Source organism: Lethenteron reissneri, chromosome 65 (genome assembly GCF_015708825.2).
Source record: "Lethenteron reissneri isolate LAM-NWPU_2019-01 chromosome 65, ASM1570882v1, whole genome shotgun sequence".
NCBI classification, from domain to species: domain Eukaryota; kingdom Metazoa; phylum Chordata; class Hyperoartia; order Petromyzontiformes; family Petromyzontidae; genus Lethenteron; species Lethenteron reissneri.
In genome coordinates this window covers 12141596-12165510 of record NC_083843.1, presented here as the reverse complement: position 1 = coordinate 12165510, position 23915 = coordinate 12141596, and the positions used below count along the sequence as shown (strand labels likewise).

The following is a 23915-nucleotide window of genomic DNA, read 5'->3' as shown; positions in this document are numbered from 1 at the left end:
ATTATTATGTTACCAGGTAAGAACCTGCTGTGCTACGTCATCATCATCATCGTCATCGTCGCGGAAACAGCGGCAGACAAAGACTCTGGACGCGTGGTGACGTTGATCGTAAATGTGGAGGGGGAAACCGGGAGGACCCGGAGAAAAATTCCACGCGATCACTGAGAGAGAAACGCGGACTCCGCATATACAGCAGCAGGCATCGTCAGGGTTGGGATCGAAGCCACGACCTTCTGTATACCAGCCGAGGGAGTTAACATCTCACCAACGTGATAGTGATGATGAGAGAGGGAGACACACACACAGACTTCACGTTGACAACAGGCATCGTCAGGGTCGAACCCACAACCTCCTGTATACCAGGCGAGGTAGTCAACATCTCATAGCCACCGTGATGATGAGAGAGAGAGAGAAAGACGAAGACTACAACTATACAGCAGCAGGCATCGTCATGGTCAGGATGGAACGCACGCCCTCCTGTATACCAGGCGAGGTAGTCAACATCTCATCACAACAGCCCTGCACGAGAGGGAGTATCGAGAGAGGCCCTCCAGTGCAGGGCATTTTTGGGTCTCCTCTTCAACGCTGCACCAACGACGTTGTAAGAGGCGGGGGTAGCCAAAGCCTCACACCAACTTGAAGGGGCGCGGACCTGGAATGCAACGTGACAGGTTTTACAACACTGCCGTGCCAAAAAACACCGTGCGCTCTCTCTCTCAGGTGTTTGTGTGACTACGCATCGCCTCTATCGCTGCTTTCTGTTGTAAAGGTCTCAGACGAAGGGGGTGACTTAACCACTTCGGTCGTTCTTTCAGCTCTCTATCTCTCTCTCTATTCAGTCGGAGCTGCTTAAGCGACCTCACGGGGAGTGTCCCAGAGCGGTTTGGCGCGACCGACAGCGAAGAAGCCGCAGCGCAGATGAAGGAAAATCACCGACGGCGGACGGGCGGACGGACGGACGTAAAAAATGAATCTTCCATCGTGTTTCATCGCCGTTCAATCGTTCGCGACGCTGGTGAGTGAACATACGCACGGCGCCTTCGCAAACTGGAGGACTCCTGGTGCGGTGTGGGTCTGTTGTTGTATTGGTGTGGTCTGGGAATGTTGTTGTTGTCTTGGTGTCGTCTGGGAATGTTGTTGTTGTCTTGGTGTGGTCTGTGACTGTTGTTGTTGTTGTCTTGGTGTGGTCTGTGACTGTTGTTGTTGTTGTTGTCTTGGTGTGGTCTGGGACTGTTGTTGTTGTTGTCTTGGGGTTGTCTGGGACTGTTGGTGTTATTGTTGTCTTAGTGTGGTCGTGACTGTTGTTGTTGTCTTAGTGTGGTCTGGGACTGTTGTTGTTGTTTTCTTCGTGTGGTCTGGGACTGTTGTTGTTGTCTTGGTGTGGTCTGGGACTGTTGTTGTTGTTGTCTTGGTGTGCTCTGGGACTGTTGTTGTTGTCTTGGTGTGGTCTGGGACTGTTGTTGTTGTCTTGGTGTGGTGTGGGACTGTTGTTGTTGTTGTCTTGGTGTTGTCTGGGACTGGTGTTGTGTTGCCTTGCCTCAAGTTTGCATTTAGCGTTGATAAAGCGCCACTAATGTATATCCATTTGACTCTCGCTTCTTCACGCGAATTTTCCCCAGATGTCTGTCAAAAAAAATACTAATTCAGGGTTATGTTTTTAAGTTTTCTGCCGCGGCAGATTTTTCGACGATTATAACTCACCAATTGAATGATCGGATAAATCGCTCACATTGCCGCACATCTGATGACGATTTCAATGATTATCACTGCGCGTGCTCAGTGATAACATAACTTTCCTGACACCCGCGTAGCAGAAGATTCAGGCCACTGAGTAGATGACAGCAGAGAGAGAAAAACAAGTTTTCGTTTCGTCTATTTGCCTCCTATATGTCACTATCTACCTCTGTTTGTCTACATGTATCTCTTTGAGTCTCTTTATATGTCTGTGGGTCTCTATGTGCCTCTATGGGTGCCTATGTAGCTCTGTGGATCTCCATGTATCTTATGGTTCTCTATGTATCACTGTGGCTAGGAGATGTTAACTACCTCGCCTGGTATGTAGGCGGTCGTGGGTTCGATCCCGGCCCTGTCGCCTGCTGTATATTTGGAGTCTACGTCTCTCTCTCTGTGGTTGTGTGGATTTTGTTTCCAGGTCCTCCGGTTTTCCCCTCCACCTTTAGAATTAAAGTCACAACACGTTTAAAGTATTTGGCTGATGCTGTTAATTTAAACGTGGTGATGACGATGATCATGACGATATCAGCCACTTGGTTGAGCTGCTATCATTGGGTGTGGTAGCCAGGGGTCGCTTCTGAACAAACATAGCAGCTCAGTGGTGGGGGCCTTATATCTGGTTAAACAAATACACATTTCAGTTTAGTTTATGAGTCTCTAAGTATCTCTATGTGTATCTATGGATCTCTCTACAGATTCACCACTTCCTTATTTAACGTTGTGCATTTTTGTCCTCATCTTTTATCTTTGGAATTTGAAATGGACGCAGTTTTAGTTTAAATGGCGTTTTAAATTATGTATTTTGAGAACGTGTTGACGGACGCATGCTCAGAGTGTTTTTTTCCCGGTTCCTGTTGTTTGTAGATACTTTCCTCTGAAAGTGCGACGATCAGCATCGGGCTACAAGAGGTAAGGTGCAAACAAATTTGTGTGGCTACCAGGAATATTGTAGGGCTCATCCATTGCTCCCCAGCATCTTGAAGCCATGGGTTGGCTGACTGAGATGACTGGTAGATGCACCACCAGCTGTACCCCCGACTGTGCCAACTCGCAGCAATTATACGCCCGGCGCTCCATTCGTTGTTGTGAGCGTCGCTCCGTTATAGTGCACACTTAAACACACAGACATATACCACCTTCAAAAGCAAAGAATCCCACATTTTAGGCTGAGTCGACCTAGGGGTGGCCCAGAACCGGTCAGATAATCGCTGTTTATGGTCTTGACTGTGTGCGGGAATCGAACTCTGGTTGCCAGGTTGGTAACACGTGGCACACAAAGGCAAAGAACCCCATGTAGCACTAGCAGACCGCAGGGGTTGTTAGCTAGTAGCAGCACCTAGGAAGGCTACCGGCACTGCGGCACACACAGAGGGGGGGTGGCCAGCAGCACCACCCCGCCCGGCCGCCTTTGGGTCGGCCTTGGGGAACCCCTCAGCACCCGGGTTGCAGATCCTCGTCCTGTAACTCGATGACAGAACGGATAACGTGAAGCGGAGAGGACGGAGTGTGGCTAGGAGATCTGCAGTTTGTCCCCACCCAAAGCGGCCACTGTTGGCAGATGAATTCACAGTGGGTGAGGACGCTGAGCATTGGGGCATCCCGGTGGTGGCTAGAGAGATCTCGGTTCGATCGTGACCCTGATGACGCCTGCTGCTGCTGCATATTTGGAATCTGAGTCTTTATTTCATCATCATCACGGTGGCTAGGAGACTGTTAACTACCTTCCTGGGTTTGCAGGAGAGCATGTGTTCAATCCCGACCCTGACATCACGGTGGCTAGGAGATGTTAACTACCTCGCCGGGTATGGACGATGTTGTGGGTTCGATCCGAGACCCTGATGCCTTGCTACTGTATATTTGGAATCCACGTCTCTCTCCCCCTGGTCGCGTCGAGTTTTGTACAGGGTCCTCCAGTTTATCCCTCCCACATTTAGAATCAACATCACCACGCGTTCACAGTATTTGTTTATATAGATTTCTCAGTGACGATGATATCAGCCTCTTGGCTGATCTGCTATCATTTGTGATGGCCAGGGTCACTTCTTAAAAAGAGCTACACAGCTCGGTGGGGCCTTACACCTGGTATGTAAAATAGTTTAGTTTATGGGTCTCTATGGATTTCTGTGTGTCTCTTTGTATCTCTGTGTCGCTGTGGGTCTCTATGGGTCTCTATGCACATCTATGTGTCTCTACTCATTTATATGCGTTTAGAGTATTGAGCTGCTGATATAAATGTCAACACATTGATGATGACATCAGCCACTTGGTAAAGCTGCTATAATTTGTGATGTTCAGGGTCGCTTCTGAACAAAACACAGCCACTACACAGAGCAGCTCAGTGGGGCCTCGTTACACCTGGTAACATAAATTACTTTGGTTGTTAAATTTTCCGCGTCTTGAATGTTTTTTTTCACTCAGGTTAACAAAGGCGGATGTGATGCAACAACGCACTACTTGTCAACACGTGGCATCTGTTGCGAGCTCTGCCAAGCAGGTAACGCCCAGAGAGTGAAAGGCCTGACACAAATACCACCATCAAAATGTTTTAATGGAGGTCAGATGAACTTTTTTCACACCGCACATAGCCAACAGTGACTAGTGCAGTGTTGGAGCCAGTCAACTGACTATAGCAGTATCTACTAACTTTATAGTAGTTTATACTGACTATTGTAGTATCTACAGACTCTACATTATAATCTACCGTCTCTACAGTAGACTCTACAGTAGACTCTATAGTACTATCTACTGACTCTATAGTAGTATCTACTGACTCTATAGTAGTATCTACCAACTTTACAGTAGTATCTACAGACTCTACAGTAGTATCTACTGACTCAACAATAGTATCTACTGACTCTACAGTAGTATCTGCCGACTCTACAGTGGTATCTACTGACTCTAAAGTAAGATCTAGTGACTCTACAGTAGCATTTATTGACACTACAGTAGCATATACTGACACTACAGTAGTATCTACTGACACTACAGTAGTATCTCCTGACTCTACAGTAGTAAATACTGACACTACAGTAGTATCTACTGACACTACAATATAATCTACTGACTCTACAGTAGTATCTACATATTCTACAGTAGTATCTACTGACTCTACAGTAGTATCTGATGACTCTACAGTAGTATCTACAGACTCTACAGTAGTATCTACTGACTCTACAGTAGTATCTGATGACACTACAGTAGTATCTACAGACACTACAGTAGTATCTACTGACTCTACAGTAGTATCTACTGACTCTACAGTAGTAACTACTGACTCTACAGTAGTAACTACTGACACTACAGTAGTATCTACTGACTCTACAGTAGTAAATACTGACACTACAGTAGTATCTACTGACACTACAATATAATCTACTGACTCTACAGTAGTATCTACAGATTCTACAGTAGTATCTACTGACTCTACAGTAGTATCTGATGACTCTACAGTAGTATCTACAGACTCTACAGTAGTATCTACTGACTCTACAGTAGTATCTGATGACACTACAGTAGTATCTACCAGAGGTGTGGACTCGAGTCATGTGACTTGGACTCGAGTCAGACTCGAGTCATGAATTTGATGACTTCAGACTCGACTTGGACTTGCATAACAATGACTTTGTCCCACCTCTGGTATCTACAGACACTACAGTAGTATCTACCGACTCTACAGTAGTATCTACTGACTCTACAGTAGTAACTACTGACTCTACAGTAGTAACTACTGACTCTACAGTAGTATCTACTGACACTACAGTAGTCTCTGACACTACAGTAGTCTCTACTAACTCTATAGTAGCTCCTCTTCTTGGTTCTTTCGGTAAAGTCACGTAGAAGGGAAGTAATAAAATAATAAAAATAAAACATAATAAAACAATTCTCACGACGTTTCGGCCACAACGCAAGCAGCCGTCCTCAGGTGAAAACCAGGTCCGTCGAGGCGACAGAGTCTGAATGAAACAGCACACGACCTTGGAGCATATATATAAGCTGGGCGCATTGACAAAGGAATTTGCATATCAAAAGGAATTTAGCATATTTATGGGAAATGCAGGAATGTGATTAGTACTGCATATGCATGTGCATTATGCAGGATTAACAGCATCAAAGGGAGCTGCAGTTACTGCTGCTGCAGCAGTTGCTGCTGCTGCTGCAGTTTCTGCTGCAGTTGCTGCTGCTGCTGCAGTTGCTGCTGCTGCACTTGCTGCTGCTGCTGCACTTGCTGCTGCTGCTGCACTTGCTGCTGCTGCTGCAGTTGCTGCCTTATCCATTTTAATATAACACTATGTATTATTCTACCCACCCTGGGTAAGGCAGCAATTATTCTACCCACCCTGGGTAGAATAATACATAGTGTTATATTAAAATGGATAAGGCAGCAACTGCAGCAGCAGCAGCAAGTGCAGCAGCAGCAGCAAGTGCAGCAGCAGCAACTGCAGCAGCAGCAGCAACTGCAGCAGCAGCAGCAACTGCAGCAGAAACTGCAGCAGCAGCAGCAACTGCTGCAGCAGCAGTAACTGCAGCTCCCTTTGATGCTGTTAATCCTGCATAATGCACATGCATATGCAGTACTAATCACATTCCTGCATTTCCCATAAATATGCTAAATTCCTTTTGATGTGCAAATTCCTTTGTCAATGCGCCCAGCTTATATATATGCTCCAAGGTCGTGTGCTGTTTCATTCAGACTCTGTCGCCTCGACAGACCTGGTTTTCACCTGAGGACGGCTGCTTGCGTTGTGGCCGAAACGTCGTGAGAATTGTTTTATTATGTTTTATTTTTATTATTTTATTACTTCCCTTCTACGTGACTTTACCGAAAGAACCAAGAAGATGAATCCCTGCAGTCACGAAAGCTTTAAATCGAAATCTATAGTAGCTGACAATAAAGCCAACACTGGAATAAACATGGGCATTTTCGTTCTTTTCTATCATGTGTATCAACAGGTGCTTGTACATATACATGTACACGTACACTTACACCCCATACTCTCTTTTAGCCCCCCCCCCCCCCTCCTCTTCCAATACGTTAGCATGTGCAACAATAGTTACTTGCACACAAATACGTCCACGTCGCCGACGCCTACGTAGCACTTTGTGCCTTCTTTTAGCCCCCCTCCCTCCCGATACGTTCCATTCATTGGCTACCACATTCTGATAAGCTCCCCCCCCCCTCTCCTCCCCCCAACTTGTATTTAAGGGCTTGCATCTTGAATCCTTGCCTCACTTGATGCAGCAAATCTGGCTGTGACGTTCCCACCTGATGACGGAGACTTGTGTTGCCTCCGAAACGTCGTGATTTTATTGTTTTATTTTTATTAATTTTAATTTCATTTTTTACCTACGTGACTTTACCGAAAGAACTACGAGTATTTAATCAGAGGTGCGGGTGGAGGGGACAACAACTACACAACAACAAGCATCGGTTGTAAAGAAAACATTTTCTAACTAATACTGTAGTGTACAGTGTAGTGTATAGTGTATTACATAATAGTGTTGTGTATAATGTATAGTAGTGGACTGGCATTCCTCGGATTGCAAACCTAATTCGTTCCTGAGACCCGTTCGCAAATGGAACAGTCCGCGAGTCTGGAACACAGCAAGGCGGGGAAGGACAACAAACACCAAAACCTTTTGATTTGTATTCTCGTTCATTCGGTAAGTCTGTTTCCCCCCCACTACCCCCCCCCCCCCCACCCCGATGCCGCCTTGCAGGTAGCAAGAAGGTGATGGATTGCGAATCCAACACGAGTGGCACGTTTTGCACTGCTTGCCGCGCGGGACGAGGCTACATGGATGAACCGAACAGCTCCACGGAGTGCAAGAAGTGCACCGTTTGCAACGTGAATTGTAAGAGGGGTGGGTGGTTGTTTGTGGACGCAAAGTGAACCCAGGAACAATAAGGAGGGGACGGGTTCAGGGGAATCAAGTGGTTTGCGTGATTCAAGCACCGCTTGTGATACAAAGTCAGTCTCGCCACTGTGGGCACCACCGCGGTTCGATCACGACCCTGATGGTGCCTGCTACTGTATATTTGGAGTCTTTGTCTCTCTCATCATTATCAGCGTGGCTAGGGAGCACAACACTAAAAGAATGAGACTGAAAGAACACTACAAAACACCAAAAAAAGATTAAATACTCCCAAATACAATTGTAAGCAGTAGCAGAAAATGCGTGCCAACAAAGGCACTCAATTTATTTTGATGATTTTGAAGTTCTGTGCAAAACAATTTACTATTGGCCAAGACTAATTAGAGAATCCATCGAATTTTAAAGACGTAAAAACTATTTAACCGTTCAGATAGCTACCGACTTGGTGCCGATTCGAAGCGAATCATGAAATAATACAATGTTTAAATGCTTGTCAATACAGACCACCATACTTCAATAGGGATTACTCTTGGTATGGCTATTTTAGTCACCACAAGGGACAAGTAACTCGCATGATGCACATGCATAATGTATGTTGACTCATTAATCCTCCGCCCCCCTCCCCCCCCACTTTGCGCAAATAGAGCACACAAGTGGTCACCTCATCTACGCCTCTATATAAGGAACGTAACAGGTGGACTTCTCCAACATTCTGGTCGCCTAATGAAGCTGGTTGTAATTACTAGCAGAACGTCGTACTCAGATTGTAAATGTTGTGGCTTGGCTTTCCAACACACCGGTGTGCAGTATACTAATACAGCACACACTGTACACTATACACTAAACTATACACTAGTGCTGTACTAGTGACAAATTGGCATGTTCTGTTTACGTGACAACCCTTACTAGTTGGCCATGGCGGGTGGTGACGGGTTTAACGACGCATTTATATATGTTCACGCGATCTAACCCAAAAAACCTCTTATGGATGATATTGGTCGCGAAAGCATACGAGTTTAACTACTATACAATACTGTACACTACACTAATATACACTACACTACTATACACTACACTACTATACACGACACTATACACTACACTATACACTACACTATACACTACACTATACACTACACTACTATACGCAACACTATGCACTACACTTTTATATCTCCCTTTTTGGAAGCTTCGCTCACCCCACTCCTTTCAGCCAATCCACGTCCTCCTCCTCCAATGGCTGTCAACCGTCGCCCCCTACAGTCGACCCTCGTTACTCCCCTTTTACGTTTGAATCTCTCAGCTCTGCATCACTCAGAATCACCGCATCGCCTCGTGTCACCGCGTTCGTCCTAGATAACTGAGTCACTGCACTGCCCGGATTACAACTGCAGGCACGCGTTCTGCCTCACATCCGCACGTGAATTGATGACTCGCTGTGCGTCAGAGACCGCTCAATTCCATATGGCCGCGTACGTGGCTGTACGGACGCTCGCCAAATGTATTACCCACGTGAGGCGGTGGTGATGGTAGTGGTGGTGCTGTTGTTCTGCAGTCGAAAAAACCGAGAGCAGATGCACCGCCAGGGAGGACACTCGCTGTCGCTGTAAAGACGGCTTCCAGAGGGCTGCCTCAACGGACCCCTGCACGGACGTGAAGAAAGAAGCAGGTGAGGACGACCGGTCGGTGCCTCCACGTGGCTCTAACGCGCTCACAGCATTGATCCTCGGTGGCGTATGTCTGTTTTAGACCAGCACACAACATAAACGGAGGTGACAGCTAAAGAGTGGAAGGCAGAGACCAAAAGTCAGTCGTGGCGATGTAGCAATGGAATAATCTTTGTTATGCAAGTGCTAAGTGTGAAGGCCTATCACCCACACCCCTACCCCCAATCCATTGCCATCGCTCCCATTTGGACGAACAACAACAGCAGTAGCCAATCACCACTAAGTGGAGGTGATGTCTCCAGGACGCCTGTGCCAGGCTGGGTGCACTCTTAGGACCACGTGAAGTGTCAAAGGCTCCGGTGACCTCTTTGCCACACAAAAAAGAATCTGATGGCAATTGCACCATGAAAATTCACCCCACGAGTGGTGATTCTTCGCCTGGGGTTGCATTCCGCACCCCTGGGGGGTTAGGGGGTGGCAAGATGTGCCCAGATTTTTTTTATGTGAATCATCGAAGCACACAAATTAAGCACAGGGCACATTAAGTTTCAACTTACTTAGATTTTATTACACTAAACTATACACTACGCCATACAACTACACTACTATAAAACTACACTAATATACACTAACACTATTATTCACAACACTAGAATACACTAAACTACTATACACAACTATACACTATACACTACTATACACGACACACTACTTTACACTACTCTACAATACACTACACTATATACTACTGTACACGACACACTACACTATCATACACTACAAAATACACTATACTATTATATACTACTTTACCCTACACGATACACTACTATACACTACACTATATGCAAACTACTATACACTACACTTTGCACTAAACGAGACACGACACTAAACACTACTATACACTACACTATATACGACACTACTATACACTCTACTACTATACACTACACTATACACTACTGTACTATATGTGTACAATCCTCAGACATTGCTGGAGCTATCGCCGGTGCTGTCATTGGCGATATCGTGATCGCCATTTTACTTGTGTTGACCGTGGGCCTCCTTCTCTACAGAATCCGCAATGGACACTTTCCCTGGGGTAAGTTGTGATGGCTAGGAGAATGTTGACTCTCTCTCTTGGTACGCAGGAGGTCGTGGCTTTGAAGCTAGACTATACGCTACACTATTATACACTATACAATACTATATTATATACTACTATATACTTGTATACACCACTTTATACACTACTATACACTACTCTAATATACACGACACTATTATATGCTATACTACAATCAACTACACTACAGTAAGTTACACTATATACTACACTATACCACTACTCTACTGTATGTGTACGATCCTCAGACGTTGCTAGGGCCATCAACGGTTCTGTCAACATTGCAGTCGTGGTCATCCTCCTTGTGGTCATCATGGGCTTGCTTGTCGACAGAATCATCCAAAAACGCTTCCCCTGGGGTAAGTCGTGCTGGCTAGGAGGATGTTGACTCCCTCGCCTGGGACACAGGAGGATGTGGGTTCGATGCCAGATTACAGATAGTCCCCGAGTTACGATGGTCCGACTTACGATATTTCGATCTTACGATGGCGATAGCGATACGACAAGTATGCAGACGACGGACAGAATCTTGGTGAGTACGGTACAATATGATATGTTACGATACGTTCAATGCATGTTAAAAGTTTTTATAGCAGATAGGATTGTTTCCTGAAAAAACTTTATTAAATTGCAGTTCTTATAGGCAGTCAAATAATTTACCTTGTTTTTTTACTTTACAGTTTTCCTTTGCAATACAGTATTGTAATTAATAAAAACATACAGTATATAGTTTATACAGTATGGTACTGTAAATTACCCTGTTTTGCTAAATTATCACCATAATTTAAGACTCCTGGGTAGGCTAAGCCATCTTCGACTTAAGATATTATTGAATTACGATGGGGTCGTCGTAACGCATCTCCATCGTAAGTAGAGGACTACCTGTATATGCTACGCTACTATACACTACTATACTGTACACCACACGCTACACTACTATACACTACTATACTTTACACTACACGCTACACTACTATATGCTACACTACTATACACTACTATACACCACCACTACACTACTGTACACTACACCACTACATTACTATACACTACACAATACACTACTATACACACTACACTATACACTACTATACGCTACAATATACACTCCTATACTCGACATTACTCTACTGTACACTACACGCAACACTTGTATACACGACATTATACAAGACACGACTATACACTACACTACTATACACGACATGCTACACTAATATACCCTACACGACTCTACACTACACCACAACACTACTATACACTACTATACACTACACCACTACTCTACAATACACTCCACTATACAGTACTACACACACTACACTACTACACACTACACTACATACTAAACTACTATACACTACGCTATACACTACTCTACTATATGTGTACGATCCTCAGACGTTGGTGGACCTATCTTCGGTGCTGTCATTGGTGCTGTCGTGCTCCTCAGTTTAATTGTGGCGATCATGGGCATTGTTCACTACAGAATCCACCATGGACACTTCCCCTGGGGTAAGTAGCCGTGGCTAGGAGCATGTTGACTCCCTCGCCTGGTATGCTGGAGGTCGCAGGTTCGATTCCGAACCCTGATGATGCCTGCTGCTATATATTAGGAGTTTGCATGTCTCTCTCTCATCATCACCACAGTGTAGTGTATAGTGTAGTGTAAAAATCTTGACTTAAAGATTTTGTGACTGCAGGAATTCATATTCTTTGGGTCTTTCGGTAAAGTCACGTAGATAGAACAATAAAATAAAATAAATAAATAAAATACCAAAGTGAATATATAAGAATAAAAATATCACGATGTTTCGATCGCAACACAAGCAATAGTCATAAGGAGAAAAAAGAGGGGGAAAGCTGCTGAGGCAGGCTTTTTTAAAGGTTTCAAATGGGTGTAGCCCAAGGGTCATAAACTAAGTGGGCGGGGCTAGTGATGTTAAAGTGAGAGAGATTAGCATGTCAATGTAAGAGATTAGCATGTCAATGTAAACGACGGCTGTGTTAGTGTGAAACTGTTAATTTAAAATCAGAGAGTCAAAAATAACTGGTAACATGGAAGGTAGGATGGGAACATCACAGCCAGTTATGACTTAAACTGGTGAATAAAGTCCTTCCAATGAGTGCTCAGTTTGTACCCATCTTCTCAGTTGAAATTGTGTCTGTGCCTATATATCTGGATGGCTTCATGAACGAATCATTGTTGATAGCCAGTGGGTTTGCAGAGTAACTTCGTTTTGGATAAATCAATTTCATGTGAGCCCACCACATTCAAACAATAATCAGACACGGCTGAGGTATTAGTCCTACCGTGTTTAGATCTGCCTCATGTTCACTAACACGGTCCGAGATATGTTGCTTAGTTTCCCTAATGTAACTACTGCCGCAGATACAGCTTAGTTCGTAGACGCCAGGGTATTGCATGTCAGGGATCACATCCTTCACAGATGGGATCAGATCACGAATTTTATGTACTGTGTTAAATCTAAACTGGGTCTTTTGTTTGCTCATGATTTTGAAAATCTTTTTGGTGACCCCTGCTATGTATGGCAAGGTGATGGTTTTGATTGGGTGCTCAGATGATTCTTTCGCAAGGGTTGGGGTGATAGCTTTACGGATTGTGTAGTCTGAATATCCATTCCTCTTGGGGCTTGGTGGACGTGTTCCAGTTCACTGGCTAGGTGGTGATGGTCGGAAATACAATGAGCTCTATGGTGTAGAATTTTGATGAAGAAAAATAAAGTGGGTAGTGTACATTGTACTCTCTTGTATAGTGTAGTTTTTCGTGTCGTGTATAGTGTATGTGTATAGCGTAGTTTAGAAGATAATACTATGATAATCATCGTCATCAACAACATAAGCCCATCAAGACAGCTCTATATGATGTAATGTATAATTCGCAAGCATATATATGTAAAACAAAGCTATATAATAATGTATATTCATCTCTTATACAGAGAGGCGTCGTGGTACAAGTCAGAACATACCTTTGAATACGGCTGAAGAGGGTGTGATTGTAAGTCATTCCACCACGCCAAGTCTATGTGACCTGACCAAAACACACCCCTGTTATTGGTGTCACTACTGAATGAGATCCTCAGCAGACTGCGTGAGTCACCAGGGTCATTTGCCTGTCCTGAATCGTGATGGTCAGCACGGGTAAGTGAATCATCAGGCGTGGCAGCACTCGTCATTCAAATCTGTGGCAACCGGTCCATGTTGACTTTCCAACGAGGTCCCTCAGATCTTCAGATCGCCATCTTTATAACGACTCGGAGGTCAAGGCTCTGATCCTTGGCTGATCGGGCCTAGTGAGTGGTTGTGTGTGTGTGTGGTTGAGTGAGTGGTTGAGGGGTGGTTGAGGGGGTGAGTGAGTGGCTGAGTGATTGAATGTGTGAGTGAGTGGTTGAGTGAGTGAATGGTTGATTGAGTGAGTGGCTGAGTGAGTGGTTGAGGTGGGTAAATAAGGATTTACCCACCCAGTTATGTCCAAAACACCCTGCATGTTCTGTATATTTCCTGTTTTCCATACACGGTGGTGCATTGGGATCTATGGAGGAAATGCACCACTTCATAAATGTGTGGCGTTAATACTCAAACGATCCAGGGGTCGAAATAGTCACGAGATGCCAGGTTACTGTTAAAGATGACGTCACGGATGACGTCACGGATGAAGGGAAAGGGGCAGGGCATAAGAGGGAACGCCCACGAGGGGAGTGGTGACGTCACCGGATGAGGCGGGGCGATCGGGGGGGCGTCTTCCTGGCGGAATTTGGAGGTGAGTGGTCCGCACGCGGCGTGAGCTCGTGCGGAAAACAAAGAGGAGCTGTGTCATCTCATCCTTCGTCTGGTGAACTCATTACACGTGGAATGTATTATCATTGTCTTCTTGTAAAGGACAATTAACCTTCGTTGTTCCTATCAAGAATATCCTTTAAAAAAAGGTTGAGCCAAAACGTACGGTTGTATTTTCGTTTATAATCAAAGCACTCGGCATATCTTTACGTGAGCATCTTTCCCGTCATAATGTTCAGTGATGATGGAGCAATGCCATGCAAGACGCAAGATGCACAATTGGCATCTGATCGCTTTGTGCATTTCACCGGTGGTTCTCGAAGCTGGTAGTAGAAAAAAAGAGCCCGTCGTGCGGTAGCTACTACACACAGCAGCATTGTAAAATCAACGATTACCAAAACGTTTGGAACAATAAACGAATCCTTCAAGAAAATGAACTTCATGGCGGGACCCCGGGGTCCCGAATACACGGAAGTAAAAATCGTAATTAATTTATTAATTTGTTTTTGGCGACTCCGTCCCACCGCACACATAAACGCCGCAACCCACCAGAAATCTATCATCTCATTCTTCACCAAACACCCGTCGTTGCCAAATAGCCGTAGTCATAAACAAAACTTTTAAACTTTGATAAGCACATCGTGTAGAGCTCATCGAGAGGAGGAATCGATTACCGTATTGTTCGCCTTTAACAGACATAAAATGACATCGCAACGCAGTTCATGCGAGAGCCGAGGGCTTATGGAACCCCGGGGTCCCGCCATGAAGTTCATATATCACGCAACAATGACCGAGTGGTTGAGGGGTGGGGGGGGAAGAGACGAGGCAGGGTACCAATGGAGACCGTTACGGTCTGGGGGTGGGAGCAGGCCGGAAGTGTGGGGTGGGCGTGGACGAGACAGGTGAGCGAGGAGGACAAGGAGGGTTACATGTGTAGTGACATCGTGGATGGCACGGCGTGCGATGTACTCACATCGCGGACACCACGTATATGTGTGTGTAGTACCGGCCCTATTTGGGCTCGTTGAGCACTGAGTCATGGCGCTGAGTGGCACCACGCTCGGCGTGCAGTGCTGACCCCTACTGGATGGGGTGTGAGAGTGTCAGCCATGGAATGGGGTTACTTTCGGTCATGGCACTCTGGTTGACCCCAGAGGACACGTGACTGGTAAAGTCTACACATAGGCCCCCAATTGGGGAGTTGGGAGTGGTCACGTGTTGGGGCGAGATCCTGCTAGAACATTCCAGAAAGTGGTCGTGGCCAAGGGCGGAGCCAGCCACGATCAGTGAGGATTTCCGCTGGGTCTCCAGAGTGACCAGGGTTCAGCGTTTCTGTTGTTATCCTGAAAATCTACGTTCTATGTCCGAGAAGAGTCACCAACATGTGGACCTGGACCCAAGCCGGGGTCCTGTCCATTGTAGGTACTCCCAGTGTGATTAGTGTAGCTAGCCTGGTGGTCCACCACCATAGGTTGTTATCTGGTAAAGGGGCAGTTACCCCTTTGTGTTGGTATCAATAAATGTGTTGCCTCCAAAGAGTATGTCTGCAACTCAGTTGAATCCACTACACAAGGCTCGAGAATGGAGGAGGACAGAGAGAGAGAAATAAGTGGCTGTAATTGTTTGTTACGTTATTTATGAAAGTTGATGTGTTGATACGGGAGACCGGGGAATCAATTGAGTATTTTTATTGAGTGAGAAGTCGGGTGAGCGGCTCTGATCGGAATAAATGTTCACGTGATATTGCCGACGAGCAAGACACGGTTGCTACTACTTGTTGAATGCATGTTCATTATGAAGCGCCCCCTCTTCATATGTTTGCAGGGGTTGAGAAATATTTCACTGCGCAGTAATTTCTCCGGCCATGATTAAATGAATGTAAGTCATTCCACGTAATGGTAAGCACGCAAGCCCCAACACAACGGGTCCATGGATTTCTGGAGGAAGGTGGCGGGGGGTACAGAAAGACCGTGGGGGAGGGGAGGAAGGGGACTTGAGGTGCTTGAAGTGTTGTCTAGCTGCGGGGAAGGAATATGCGGTGTCCACCCTTGAAGGTGTTTTCTGACGGTGGTGTAGAGTTGTAGGTTTTATATAAAAAAAATATATATGGGGGTGGGGTCTGAGGAAGTAACCAGCATTCCACGGGGAGATCAGTTGTGGAGAGTGTAGAGAGATTATCCGTATCTGGGCATTGCATGGCTGTACCGGAGGAATTCACACCTGGTATAGGTAAAATGGGAGGCTGATCGATGCATTGGTGCGGTCGAGGGATGGCTCCCTATTGGTCAGCTGTGTTGTGCGTGATGATGATCTGGCGATTGCTGCTCACTCACTTGTCGTGTTTTTACTCTGGCAGAGCGCAGAGGATTTCATCAGTAAAATGATCACGTCAGATCAAGAGAGCAATTGGAAGGACGTCGAGAGAGAGTTGCCAGAGTTGCGAGAGTGGATCGGAAAAACTCCCTCCCTTTTCCTGCACGAGTTGAAGAGGAGGAACGTGGTTACGGAAGAGGCGTACTGGAGGGCGTTTACAATTCCCGATGCTGCCAAGCGTGCGGACTCAATCCTGTTGCCCGTCATGAGACAAGGGGAAGGCGAATGCCGAGAGCTGCTGGAGATACTCGAACAACAGCGGAGCAGGGAACGGCATTTTCTGGACATGATGAATAAGAGCCGTGCGTACTCTTTATACACTCGTCAGCGTTGCAATCCATTAAAAGTATCCTTTTTTTACTTTTTTCAGGCCGGAGCACTTCGTAATAATAATTTTATTCAATATATTCCACGGCGTTGTACAGATCCTATTATATTTTTTGCAATTACCGAGCATTTGAACACCCGCAGAAAGTAAAATAATAATTCTAATCAAATGCGTAAATGTCACCAAATATAAAGAGACAAACGACAACGACAAAAAAAGAGAAATGAGTCCACTAATTCTCAGCATCGTAGCCCCACAGTCCCAGCGTCTCACTTAAGCGGGAAATCCTTCACAGGAGGGGCAGTGGTGGAGTGGCCAAAATAAGTTGTAGCTATTTGAGGCCGATCTCAGTGGACACTGGATACATATCATACTCATCCGCTTTACATTATCATCAGCTAAGGTTAATCCACTGCTGGATGAAGGCTTCCCCAAGCCTCCCTTACCTCCCACGACCCTGCTATGCAACGATCCACTTAGCACTCGCACGCTGAGCTGATTTAATCACCGGCAGTAGCTCCATGCGTATATTAACATATATCCGCAGTTCGATGTAGCTTAAGGCAAAGCAATATTTTAAACGAATTTTGGAAAATGTAAGCGTAGTATTCCTTACGGAAAGAACCAAAGAGTATTCCTAAGTTGTCCACTTGCATTCCAGGGAGCCTCGATAATCAATGTTTGAGTATCACGGCACGGTTCCACATGCTCCAATGCTGCCGCGTTGTAAAGGTTTGGTACACGACAAGGCAATACCGCTGGCTACAGCACAATGAGTGGTCACTCGTAGTAGAGTAAACTAAACTAATGTTTTTTGAACAAAACTAATTACATTTTTCTGGGTAAGGCCCCACTGAGCTGCTATATAGTAGTTCTTTTTCAGAAGCGACCTGGCAATCACAAATGATAGCTCAACGATGTGGATTATCCATCATTATCATGTGGAAATTTATAGCAGGCTAATGTTCTAACCTCATAATATTGATTCTAAATGTGTAGAAAAAAACCCGGACGACCCGGAGAAAAATCCATGCGATCATCACTGGGGAGAGAAAGAAAGACGAAGACTCAAAATATAAAATAGGAGTCAGGGTCGAGATTGAACGCACGATCTCATGCATACCAGGCGAGGTAGTTAACATCTCCTGGCCACTGTGGCAGATGTAACCAGCTTGGAATGGAGGGCCAAATACCCTCAAGAGGCGGCTCTGAAGCTGCTTCTAGTCGAGATCCTTCCACCAGCAGTGGCATGGGCAAGAAATGTCCAGGTGCAACTTTGCCTCTCATGGCAACGACTATATTATGGCTGATGATAATGAGCAAAAAACTGAGTCGTGATTGTAAATATTTACACGATGATTTGCCTATTTTGCAGATATGTGCTCGCCCACGCTGAACCCCAACTCGGCACATCGACAGCTTCAAATTTCTGCCGATCTCAGCACAGTGACATGTAACAAGGAAGAGCAGCCTTACTCTGATCACGCAGAGAGGTTTAAGTGGTGGCCAATAGTCCTCTGCTTCGAGACCTTCTCGTCGGGTGACCACTACTGGGAAGTGGACGTGAGAGCTTCTAAAAACTGTTCTATAGGCGTTGCACGTGGGTCAATTCATAGGAATTGTCAAGAAAAGTCTGGCAGGCTCGGCTGGGATGAGCTGTCTTGGGCGTTCGTTCAATGGGATTCAAATTATTCTGCAAGACATGGCGACCAATGCATTCCTTATCCGGAGATTCAGCATTTACAGAGAGTCGGCATTCGCTTGGACTTCAACGCAGGAAAGCTTTCGTTTTACAACGCCATCACCATGGAGCTCTTGCACTCAGTCGACGACATTCCAAATGAGCCACTTTTTCCGGCTTTCCAGGTGAACTCGGGCTCAGTCGCGATTTACGAAGGTGAGTACAAGTGCGTGTCACGTATAGGGCATCCTTGGCACTGACTTGGAGTGTAATCATATCCAGAATAGAAAATCGATTCAGAATCGTCGCCACCGAGTGTGCATGTGTAGTGACATAAGAAGGGAGGGGCTGCTGGGGGCTCTGGGACCCTGGGCGGGCCAGACGCTTAAGCCGCTTGGCGCCACCAACGGGGGGGGCTGTGTGTGCTCTGTGGGAGATCTGGGGGCGCACACGGCCCCACCCCTCGTTGGGGACTGGGCATAAAAGGGGAGCTCCCTGGACGATCAGGGCCAGTCGTAGCTCAAGACCCAAGACCCAAGACCAGCCATCGGAGGACTCTGGGACGCTGTGAGAGCCAGTGGTGGGACTCTGGAACTCCCGACTCTACGTCCTTGTGAGGGCGAGTTCCAGAGCGTAGCCAGAGTAGAGTATCTAGGCTGTGTACTTTGGCTGTGTACCTGGGAGTTGTTACAGAGTAGTTGGACTGTTGGACTGTTGGTTTGTAATAAAGAAGTTACCTCTATAAGTGTCTCCGGAAACCGTTACACATGCAGGCGATGTAGCCACAGCATTAGAGCACGTGAACACCCCCTTTGTCAATCCACTGCTGGCTGAGTGCCCACCCACATCCTATGGGTCGGTCGTGGAGGTTATTTGGTGCAACTTCATCTGCTATGGCTGTGTGGCGGGGGTAGTGAATGTGAGGGAGTCTAGACGCGAGGTCACAGCGGTAGATCGTGGAGCTGGGAGCGAGGGTATCTCCGAGCTCTGTGTTTCTGCAGAACGCAAACACAGCGGTGGTTCCTGAAACACTGCGGCAGTGTTCGTGTCACCGCCCGGCAAGCGAACAAGGCAGATGACAAACAAACAATCAACGATAACAATTTACAATTGTCTGAAATTTAGTATATTTTCTCTTTCAATAAAATTCTAAAATCGGAAGAACAGATGCCAAAAGATGAAAGTGGAAATAAAGAAAAAAAAAGCCTAAAATTTACAAGAAGTGATGGAGGAGGTGGCTGTTCTAAAATATAATGTGAGATATGAAGAGAATGTACAAAGCATTAAGTGGTTGTTTGCACATTGTTGGTTGTCGGTGACAGAGACGGAGATGGAGTAATATCAGTTAACTTGCAGACATATTTTGTGAGAGTGAAGTTGATTGTCAGTGTAGGGCCATAAAAAATGATAGTGGCTTGGGGAGACCTCCCAACAACGTATGATGATGATAATAATAATAATCGTGACGAAGGCATTAAACAATTGCCAAGTTAGAACTCAAATGTGTTTTGTATATTCTTACAAATATCTTAACAGCTCAATCATTCAAGAACCTGACTGTGGATGAGAACAGAGAAGACATTCAGATTTGTGATCACTTTGCAAACAGTGGAGTTCATCGCACAAAAAACACAAATGCAGAGAAAGCTGACTGTGAAGTTACACTTCTCAGAACGAGGACGGAGAAACCTCCGGTGGTACAAGATTTGATCGGTAGGATCCCTGCAATGCTACATCACGAGTTGCTCGTCCAGGGTCTCATCACGCAATCCGAGCTCTCAGAAGTCTATTCGATGCCCTGTGCGTCAGAACGAGCTGACTTCATCATAAACTGCCTCGATCGCAAACAGGAAGAGAGCCCGCAACTCCAAGAGATTTTGAGTGAACATCGTGAAAAGCAAGAGTCATTCCTGAAAATGAGGAGCGAGTCGAGTACGTGATATGCTGTACACGCCACACAACGTGCATTGCTGAGTGTATTAATGCATCATCTGTGTCACTCATCCCGAATGCTGATGGATGATAAAGAAAGATATCCATATGAGATGTGAACCCTTAATACGGTGCAATGAGTAATCGTTTAGTGTGGTAGATGCGTTGCTTAAAAGCGTCACGTTAAGCAAAATGCGTTCATGCATTGTGGCAGTAAACATGGAAAAAAACCCACGAGTATCAATCTTTATCCAGAATGAGGAATCCGATGAGCAATTAAGCTCTTTTTCACAGATATCCAGTGGGGACATGGGGTTAACACCAAACAGTAAATATGAACCAGGTAACGCGACATCCCCGTATTAATGGATTCCGGATGAAGATGAATCCAGTTGCTGTACTGCCGTACCCTGGCATGGTAGCAGGTGGCGACTTCGTCGTCCTTGCGTCGGCAGATTTATGAATCTGTGTGGTCCAGCAACCCTCACCTCCAAAGTGCTGGATTACAGGCGACGCCACTGCTAACGTTCAGACAATTTGGTGGACAATTCTAGATTTGAAGCTTTCGTGACTGCAAGGATTCATATTCTTAGGTTTTTTCGGTAAAGTCACGTAGGTAAAAAAATTGAAATAATTTTTTTTTTACCTACGTGACTTTACCGAAAAAAATTAAGAATTTGGTGGACAGTTTACTGAGAGTGAAATTCGGTCAGTCGGTTGATACATTGGGCTTTATTTGATTTGCCTTCCATAGTCAGGGCAGGAACCTAGGACAGGAATGTAGGAACCCCTGATAAAGACTACATCAGCTGTGTTAAGTGCAGCCCGGCACGCTAATGTTTATACTTCTTACCGACATTTTTTGCAAATTGCAAAGTGTGTTTCTCAAAAGTAATCAATGTTCGCTTAACACAATATTTGCATTATTATCGTTTACAGGCACTTGCTCGCCGACTCTGAACCCAAACACGGCACATCGGAACCTCAAGATATCTGCCGACTTTAAAACCGTCAGGACCTCCACACACACCCAACCTTACCCTGACAACTTAGGCAGGTTCGACCACTACCGAGTGGTCATTTGCTCAGAGAAATTTTCGTCGGGTCGCCACTACTGGGAGGTGAACGTGAGAGGTTCTGATAAATTCAACATCGGTGTCACCTATGACGTGATACCGCGGAAAGGTGATGACAAAGCCTGTAAAATTGGGTGCAATGAAGTTTCCTGGAGCCTTAAGAAAAGGGACAACGCCTACACGGCGCTACATAACGAGACGGAAACAAACCTGTCAGTGCGAGATGCTCCCCAAAGAGTCGGGGTTCACCTGGACTGGGAGGCGGGCGTCCTGTCATTCTACAGCGCCGACTCCATGTCGCTGCTGCATCGATTTCACGGAAAATTTGATCGAGAGCTGTACCCTGCAATGGCCGTGCTGCGTAAAAGTCTCTCAATATGCCCCTTGCCGTACACAGACGCTCATCGTTAGAGATGAGAGGTTCCTATCAGAGCGGTCGCCCATGCGACCCCTCTATGTATGTAGAGTAATTCGCTGGCCAACCGCGAGGGTTCAGGTTCCTGAAAAACCCTCGTGGTTGGTAAAGTTACAGGGGGCCTATGGGTAGTAGGGGGGTAGGGGAACCACGGCCGTGGTAATATTCCTCATAGCTTAACTAAGGTGCCTGTTAATTAACTAAACTATGTTGATTTGAAGGTTTCGTGACTGCAGGAATCCATACTATTTGGTTCTTTCGGTAAAGTCACGTAGGTAGAAAATTAGAGATTACGACGTTTCGATCGCAACACAAGCAATCGTCATCAGGTGAGACGGATACAGCAAAACTGCTTCGACGTTTCGATCGCTTGTGTTGTGATCGAAACGTCGTAATCTATTATTTTCTAACTAAACTACAGTGTTCCATTATGAATAAAATATAAATAAACATAGCATTAACTTTACTTACCTTTAACATTAAAGATTATTAGAATTAAAAAGTATTAACGATTATGATGACGATGACAATGAGATGATGGGGAAGGGCTGGTTAGAATGAGGAGGGGCTCAGCCCAGCCATTCTCTCTTCCTCCAGACCACAGAAGCAACTCACTCTCACCACTCGCTGCATGCTTGGGTCCATGATTAAGGGCAAAATTATTGTGCACCATGAAGTACTGTACAACAAAACAGACGGCCAGCTGATCAGTTGAGCAGATTTGTATTACATTTCGTAGTTCGCAGAGCTTACAAAACAACGGTATTGAAGTAAGTTTTTTACATATTTTTTTTATATTAATCTGCTCATGTAGTATATCATACTGCGATGTTAAGCCACTATGTATAATGTAGTTTTTATGCGTTTGTAACCCGCGCGCACTGCCTCGGTTCTTCCTGACCGTGATCGTCCTCTTGGGCACAGTGGGGGTGTTCAACAATAATTAACAAAATAACAACCGATAGAGGAACTCACCCCAGGCCAATGGGCAGCCGATTAGACTTTAAAAAGTAGGACAGGGGCCTCCGGTTTACGAAAATATTGCTCGTCGATGATGGGTCCGGGAGGTGGAGGGGTTTGATCCGATCGTAAGGAAAAGATTTGAACTGAAAAGAAAAATCGGGAAACGGAGTTGAGCCGGGAGGCGACGGAAAGTTTTTTAAAGGTGGCTCCGAGCATGAAATGGGGTAGAGCACGTGGGGGACGCTTGAGGGAAGGGGTAAGCCATGGAGTGAAAAACCTTGTCCGGGCCGAGTGCAGGTCGCTATTATTGCCAGTGTCCAATCTGATATTGAACTTCATTCAGTGATTCCCCACCCCACATTTGGTTGGCAGGAAGCACCCAGGGACATCTGCAGACTGTCAGAAGCCTCTCGGCTCCAGGGAGAAGGGGGGAGGGGGTTCGTACCAGACCAGTAACCAGAAAACTCTGGAATGGGTTTCGTGCGGCATGACATCGCTCGGCAGAGCTGGGCACAAATCTGGCGAGCCCCAAATTATGGTCCAGGAGCTCCCTCACTTGAGCTCGCCCAGTTGCAAACGACTGAACTTGAGAGACACTCACCGCAGGCCAATGTGCAGCAGAGTGGACTTTCAAAAAGTAGGCCAGGGACCTCTGGTTGGCGAAGATAGGACTCATCAATGATGGGTCTGGGAGGCGGAGGGGGGTTGAACCGACCGCAAGGAAAAGATTTGAACCAAAAATAAAATTCTGTAAAAGGAGTTGATGCCTGGAGGCGATGGAAAGTTATTTAAAGGGGGCTCCGATGAGCATGAAAGGGGGTAGAGCACGAGGAGTGTAGAGGGTGGACGCTCGAGGGAAGGGTCGACTATACGGAGTGAAGAACCAAGTGCTGGGCCGAGTGCAGGTCGCTCTGTGTCTTCAATAAAGAGGCTCCGAGTTCCCAG

General features: G+C 45.8%; 1 protein-coding gene across 4 annotated transcripts; it reads left to right on the top strand.

The window, feature by feature from the left end:
• Window positions 1-721: 721 nt before the first annotated feature.
• On the top strand, window positions 722-23910 carry LOC133359664 (tumor necrosis factor receptor superfamily member 6-like). 4 transcript variants are annotated; one of them, XM_061578149.1, is made up of 13 exons: window positions 722-1015; window positions 2599-2643; window positions 4153-4228; window positions 7453-7587; window positions 9164-9277; window positions 10267-10380; window positions 10653-10763; window positions 11806-11919; window positions 13365-13423; window positions 16559-16877; window positions 18279-18800; window positions 20121-20516; window positions 21456-23910. In XM_061578149.1, exons 1-13 carry the CDS (start codon window positions 968-970, stop codon window positions 22001-22003), a joined length of 2601 nt encoding a protein of 866 aa, XP_061434133.1. In that variant the 5' UTR covers window positions 722-967; the 3' UTR covers window positions 22004-23910. The 4 variants fall into 4 exon arrangements, with proteins under 4 accessions (XP_061434133.1, XP_061434134.1, XP_061434136.1 ...); XM_061578150.1 differs by lacking the exon at window positions 10653-10763; XM_061578151.1 differs by lacking the exons at window positions 722-1015; window positions 2599-2643; window positions 4153-4228; window positions 7453-7587 and adding an exon at window positions 7609-8302.
• Window positions 23911-23915: the final 5 nt, after the last annotated feature.